Consider the following 7,142-nt stretch of genomic DNA (forward strand, 5'->3'; position numbering starts at 1 on the left):
CGGCTTATAATGCTCGATTCTTTGGGGACACCACAACGACCATGAACATGACGGTGTGGATGACTTGGGCGCCACCTAAGATTAAATTCTTCGGACGGTTGGCAATCTGAAATAGATTTTGGACGTAAGATCAACTTGAGAGAAGATGATAGAATAACCGCGGACTTTGCCTGTTATGCAAGCAAACTCAAGAGACGGCAACACACCTCTTCTGACACGAGTTGGACACGAAAAATGCTGAGGAGGGGATGGATTGGTGTAACTTTGGCCCATCCAAAGTCCAGCCGACAGTGTACGGAGCCCAGAAGGCAGAAGCCATGGACAACAAGCAGCCCGCGGCCAGTACGCAGCTGCCACGTCACCGCCTCGGGCGGTGCGGCAATCCCCGGAAAGAAAGGGCGTCGCAGTGCCAATGGTGCGAGCGCGAGCACAGGGAGGTGATGAGGACATGAGGTGAGTGAGCTGCGAGAGAGCGCGCGGATTTGGTTGGGAGCGGTGGTGGCCGCCTGCCCGCTCTTTGAGTTTGATGCGCTTCGGCTGCACTGCAGCTTCCTCCGTCCAGGTCAGTCGCCCACGCACCACCACACCAGCACCACCACCCGATGGCGCTCATCGCCACCACACCATATATAACGGCGACCACCGCGGGCCCCGCCACCTCCTCCTCCAGAACCTGCCCCCTCCGCGCGCCACGGAGATCCGCCGCCTCCTCCTCCCGGCTCCCGCGCGCCATGGCCGACGCCGCCGCGTCTCCTGCCACCGGCGACTCCGCTCCCCCGTCGCTGCTCGTCTTCTCAGGTGACTCTCCGCTTCCCACGCGCGATGCCGCGACTGCGTAGTAGGTCTGGGTGCGCGGATTCGGGTAGTTTTGAGCGCGCGTGAATTGGTGGGGATTCGATGGGAATCTCCATTTCCAGGCTGCTGTGCCATCGGTGTGCGTCCGAACAGGTGCAAATCTGCGAGAGGATGATATGCTTGCGATTGTGCCGTCGCACTTCTGTTGGAGCTTTAGGGGGAGATTGTCATGTCTGTTAGTAGTTCGGTCTCACACGCTAGTATATCCGGGACGTGGATCCTTCAATGGTGTTTGTCTCGGGAACACTAGCAGATTGTCTCCAAAGCATAGTATCTCCGTGGTCACTGATGATCCCGTTTTAGTTTGTGTGTAGTTGTAGAACTAACATTTACTTCACACATAAAAGTGGTTTTCTGTTAACCCTAAGTTTTAACCATCTGAGAAAGCATGCTCAAGTAGTTAGTTCTATTGCCGTATTGCAGGCGTCCTATAACGACACATGCCAATTATTCTAGTTTCTGTAGGTTCTCAACTGTTTGTTTCAGTTATTTTCTGGTTGGTTCCCACCTTTACGGCATAAGGATCACATTTTCTTTTCTTCCGAAAAGGAGGCACGTTAGTATCATCTAATCTTTCGAGTCTTATCCAGGTGGAACAGCGTTTAATGGCGTTGTGGAAGAGTTGAAGAAAGTGACTACTCGGGTTGCACATGTTCTGCCAGTTTCTGATGATGGCGGGAGCACAGCGGAGATTGTTCGTGTGCTTGGTAGGTTCTTATCTCCTGCGTCATCATTCATTTCTCTCTAACCCGAAATAATACATTGAGAATAACAGTTATGATCCATTTTTTTTTTCTGAATGTCATCCCTCGTTTCTTAGGTGGACCTGCTGTGGGAGACATAAGGTCAAGATGCTTGAGACTGTCCGATGAGAGCACTTCAGAAGCCCTCTCTGTTCGGAGATTGCTTGGCCACCGTTTGCCTCTTGATCCTTCAGAAGCAAAGCTGGAGTGGTACCTATTTGGCCCTCACTCCTAGTGCAAATATAACATTTCTTCTTACTACTTCTGCTCCGTGTGAACACGTGATGCTAAGTTGTTGATTTGATAGGTACCAAATTGTAGAAGGAGAACACTCTTTATGGGATGGTGTCTCTCGTCCCTACAGGGAGACAATCCGTGCATTTTTGGTCTACTTCCATAATGAGGTATTCTCCTCTGTAATATAGTTTTTTTTGAAGGCACATAATTTTTAAAGGCCGGTGATTGAGCTATGTCTTTCTGTTGTATCTGTGACATAATTTCTTCTCCACAGATCCTTCGGCGACCAGTTGAAACATTTTGCTTCACCAATGGCAGGTGATTCTTCTAAGGTGAAATTTTGCAGTACATCACATTCTTGCCATTGTGTTTCCACATGAAACTGTTGTTTGCCTGCTGTATGTATTGAATGGAATAACGAACATAACGCAACCAAATGCTGCTTGCGACTTGCATTGTACTAGTGCATTGGGGAGCATCATTTCACTGCTTGCTTCTCCCAGCTTGTCTAATTATTCACTGACGGCTGTCCATAAATTCTTGCAGCATTGGGAATTTCTTTTTTGCTGGGGCACGCATATTCTTCCAGTCTTTGGATGCTGCAATTTTCTTGTTTTCACGTGTGTCACAAATCCCTGCAGAAAGTCTTGTGCTTCCAGTGATATCCACAAATGACAGGCTTACACTTGGATGTGAACTATGGGTAATATCAGTTACCAAAGTTTTGTACACACAATACAAGTTGTTACTTTCCCTTATGCTGGTGACAATTTATCTGCATCCTGTAAGTTTACTTAATATCATTATTGCTTCGGGAAACTGGCGGTTTGTCTTCATTTTGAATGTTACTCCTGCGAACATGGCATTCCGTGATTCTAAACAATGTGTCGTCTTACTTCATTTTTTAAATAGGCAACATCCCTTCTTAATATTTTTCCATTTTCAGGATGGAACTATCATTCGAGGCCAAAATGAAATATCACATCCAAGCAATGGGCGTAGAGAAGTTGTTAACAAGGTAATCTAAATTGTATATGCCATTTATTTTCAGGCTTTAATACAACATTGTTAGTAGCCAAACACACACCAATTTTTTTAGGCTCTTCTTATGTATTTACAGAACCTATTTGTGTCTCAATAAAGAAACACACATCAACTTATAAAAAATCCTTGTGGCTACTTTGTTCACCATAGCTTCGTAACATTCCTTGTGGCTACTTTAACTTCACACTCAGCTGTTGTAGAACTTGGTATTTATTTTGAGTTTTCATTGCATTAGTGGACTTATGGTTTACTGTATGGACTTAACGGTTTCATGTTTTATGCATACCTAACTTAAGTTCTGTGGAAGTATTAAGTGTATTACGTGCCCTGTTCGTCAGAGCAAATAAAGGAAAAAAAAGACTGAAACACACTTATTTTCACTATCTAAATACTGTAAATGTACAATGGTGTTAAGTAACATTCTGAACTGATTTTGCATGCCAATGTATTCTTAGAATGCCAACTGCAATAGGTCCGCTGGAAACAGCATCCACACAATTCACTCTGCTTCAACTACAGCCTATCCCTTGTCTCACTTTTTTGTATCCTTTGGTTTTCACTTTTGTAAAGGACTGTAAATCATGCAATGCACTTCCTTCAAGCATCAAGCGTGTCTTTTACATGTCAAGTGAAGGTCAGAACTTGTTGCACGAGGTTAGTACAAATTTTATTCTGAATAGTTAGACTTGCCTCTGCTTTGCAGTCTATTAACAATGCAAGTGAACAGCGATAGACTCTTTCACTTTATTTACAAATACCACAAGTTTCTAGAATAAATTATCGAACTTAAGCTAATGCAATTTTTATAGATCCAAATGATGATTAGATAATGTGATGTATATTTTGTTGGTTATACTTATCCAGTTAATCATGCTATGCTATGAAGTACAACAATGCAAGTATCACACCATTGAGTAGTGCTTTTGCAGTCCTGCATTAAAAATATCTACTCTACATCCTTTACAATAAGAGATGTACTCTGTCGACTCAGTAAGGTCATCTAAAATAAAGACACTCCATGGACAAATTTCAAAACATTGAGCTGGAAATATCCTTTTATCATGTTTTGAAGAAAATGTCATCCTTTATATTTTAATGTATGTAGCAATATTAAATAAAAACCATTGGCTCAAAAGGATTTGTGATTGCTCATTATCATGTAAAATTGGTATTCTACCATGATATCTGAAACTTATATTTTATGTCTAGCATTTGTTTAAAACTTCTAATTGTTGCACTGCCTTGCTTTCTAGGTTTTTCCTGAAGCTAACCGTACAGTTTTGGAGCAGCTAAGTAAGGTGGATTGCATTGTATATGCCATGGGATCGTTATTTACATCTGTTTGTCCATCACTGGTAATCATTATGCCTTTATGTTATGTTACAGTCACAGTAGTTTTTTTTTCTTGATAAAACACAAAAGCTTTGTGTCAATACATCATAATAAAATAGTTTCGAATTAGAAGCCTAAGAATGCTTTAGTTGGCAACAAGTACCGCAGGCTGGAAGCATGGTCCGTCACCCATTCCTGCTCCTCTACCATATGATTACAATATTTACTTAATGATTTTCAGCATACCATCAGATGTCTTCATTCCATACTTTTCACGACTTTTGCCTCTTAATTGCTGTTTAACCTGTGTTTCACCATGTACTGTCTGTTAAAACTTGGAATACTTACTGTGACAAGAAATATCCATGCACATTCAGTTGACTAGGCTTGGCTTTAAGCCTTTTCATGTTCTTTGTTTTTCGGCATCGACCTGTGTTCTGATGTGAAATATATATGCAGGTACTGCGGGGTATTGGTGAGACTGTAGCATCAAGATCCGTTCCCAAGGTAACTATACTAAGTTACTTAGTCAAGTTATCTTGTTTTCCCATGCTTGACTGCAGTTTTCAGTTGATCCATTTTGTCTTGTTTCATTGTGTGTCTTCTTATCCCTGCTGTTATCAAGACCTGATTAACGCTTGACACTTGGTAAGAAAAATGCCCCTGAATGATTTTGTATGGGTTTGATAGCGACCTTACAGCGATACATTTACTGGTTCGTTCACAAACTTCATATGGTGTAGTTAATTTGACGTTGTATTGAGTGAATGGAGAAGTAATGAACTGGTGATAGGAATCTTCTTTTCTTGACGTCTTTGTAATCTCTTGCCATCTATAGTGTTTGTGCATCTTAGTCTTCCCACTAAATGTTTTTCAATTTAGGTACTTCTCTTAAATGGATCACATGATAGAGAATCTATTGGGCTGCATGCTTCTGGCTTTGTGACGGCAATTACTGATTCTCTAAATCGGACATATGGTGATCCTGAGAAAAGTCTAAAGAATCATGTAAGTTTTGTGAAGATGCCTTTGAACATCTCGACAGGTTAATTTTACCTTTTGAATCGTTGGTCGTTGGATGTTTGTGCGGCCGGGTGTAATGCTTATACCTTTTAAGTAATAAAGCGCCCTTTATTGAAAAAACCATGCACACTGCTATTTGATAGTTACCGAATGTGCAAACATTCCACTATGAATGAAGATCTTAATTGCTGATGCTACTTGGGATAAGATTTCCTTGCATAACTTTTGTGTTGTTTTGTGCAGCCCAAAGACTATGTGAATGCAATATTGGTTCCTGAAGGAGGCCAAATTCCTTTAGATGTTGAAAATTTGGCATCTAAAGGAATTTTTCATGTGGTATGTAGTTCTATTCTATTGGGTACAGTGCTGCTTATTGATGGCTTTTACAGAAAATGGTACCATGTTTTGTATGATTCTGTATGCGACTTTTTTACCCTATGTGCTGTAAATTAATCGCCTTTTGCATGAAGGCACCAACTAGTTATTATTCCTTAAAGCTCGTGTTGAACTGTTGCTACGCTACCTTTTAAAAATTTCTCGTATTGCTTAGGGTTTCATTACACAATCCAATGTCATTTTTATAGATTTTCATTCTCATTATGTCAAACAGAATCTGCCATCCTCGGTTATAAGATCATTGCTTTCTTAAATTACGCAAATAATGCAGATTTTACACTTTTTCCCATTGCAGCGTTATTCAGAAAAAACTGGTTATTGGACAATTTCATGATTGTTAGGTTACTAGAAGCACAAAATTGCAAATTATATGATAAAAAACTTTCATAGTCATGCCTTACACCTTTCCTTAATCATGACTGATGTTGATGCGCCACTAGCTGGGGGTCTTGGACCCTTGGTTTGTATGGTATTGGTTACAACTTACAAGCCTCTATAGTCTCCACTCGTTTACTTAAATCAGCCATTTCAATTTGCTAATGTATGTTGCAGGACACCGTGCAGTCTGTGTGCGACGCAAAAGTGGGTGTCATATTTGATCCACAGTCGTTAATCCAAGCTCTGACTAGTCTGATATCGGAGCACACAGATATATGTCTATCTGAACCCGAGCGTTTAACTGAAAACGTGAAGTCTGTATGTTGATTTTCTAAAGGATGCACTTTCAGGTACACAGTATACCGGTCCTAATTTTTTTACTGTCAGCAGTCCTATTTCATCTAGTGCTGCATTTTTGCACCAAATGACACGGTTGAAAGAAAGACTTAGAAGCTGCACTGCAGTGGATTACCTTTTAATCTCCTCGAAAAAACCGTCATTTATCTCATTAGGCTTCTGGTGAATGGCGATGATTCAGTGCGACATGAGTACCTGCTTCGGTTGGTAGGTGTACTCCATAGGTGACAATTCTGTGCGAAAACCAATTGGGACGTTCTGATTAAAACATCTAGAAATGTGACACTTAGGGCAGTTCCGTTGCGTTGTATCTCAAGTAAATTGTATCTAGATACTTCCATCTTTTGTACAGCACGTAGATACTTGTATGTTTGTGATCATTGAATATGTTTTGTGATCAATACTAGCATTTTGAACCTTGTGGCTTTTCGTGGCCTGTACCGATCATTCCATGTTTGGAGAAGCTTGTATGGACAAAAAACGAAAGTTTAACAGTTGCACGCCAGAACTTATATCAACATATCCACAGGTACTTGCAACAGTTAGTTATCCTTGTTAGTGCTGGAAGCCTGGAACCTTGAAGAAATCATGCTTACACAGGCAGTAGCATTCTACTCCCTGTGTTTTTAGTGTGTAGACTGTATCTAAAAGAAGTTGGGTCACTTATTTTTGGACAGCGGGAGTACCATAAAACAATGTAGTTAACATTGTGGAACAGTACCATATACTATATCACTCGGCATTGTTATCAGGTATACTGAAATACCTTGAAAACGT

General features: G+C 41.1%; 1 protein-coding gene across 1 annotated transcript; it reads left to right on the forward strand.

Annotated features, from left to right (window-relative positions):
• The first annotated feature begins 317 nt into the window (after positions 1 to 317).
• Positions 318 to 6,794, forward strand: LOC124663506 (uncharacterized protein YNL011C). The gene is made up of 14 exons (XM_047201201.1): positions 318 to 437; positions 549 to 798; positions 1,446 to 1,562; positions 1,676 to 1,808; positions 1,906 to 2,002; positions 2,110 to 2,153; positions 2,382 to 2,538; positions 2,782 to 2,853; positions 3,450 to 3,533; positions 4,133 to 4,234; positions 4,671 to 4,718; positions 5,094 to 5,219; positions 5,478 to 5,570; positions 6,183 to 6,794. Exons 1-14 carry the CDS (start codon positions 318 to 320, stop codon positions 6,333 to 6,335), a joined length of 1,596 nt encoding a protein of 531 aa, XP_047057157.1. The 3' UTR covers positions 6,336 to 6,794.
• The last annotated feature ends 348 nt before the right edge of the window (positions 6,795 to 7,142 follow it).

This window comes from Lolium rigidum, chromosome 6 (genome assembly GCF_022539505.1).
Source record: "Lolium rigidum isolate FL_2022 chromosome 6, APGP_CSIRO_Lrig_0.1, whole genome shotgun sequence".
Taxonomy (NCBI): domain Eukaryota; kingdom Viridiplantae; phylum Streptophyta; class Magnoliopsida; order Poales; family Poaceae; genus Lolium; species Lolium rigidum.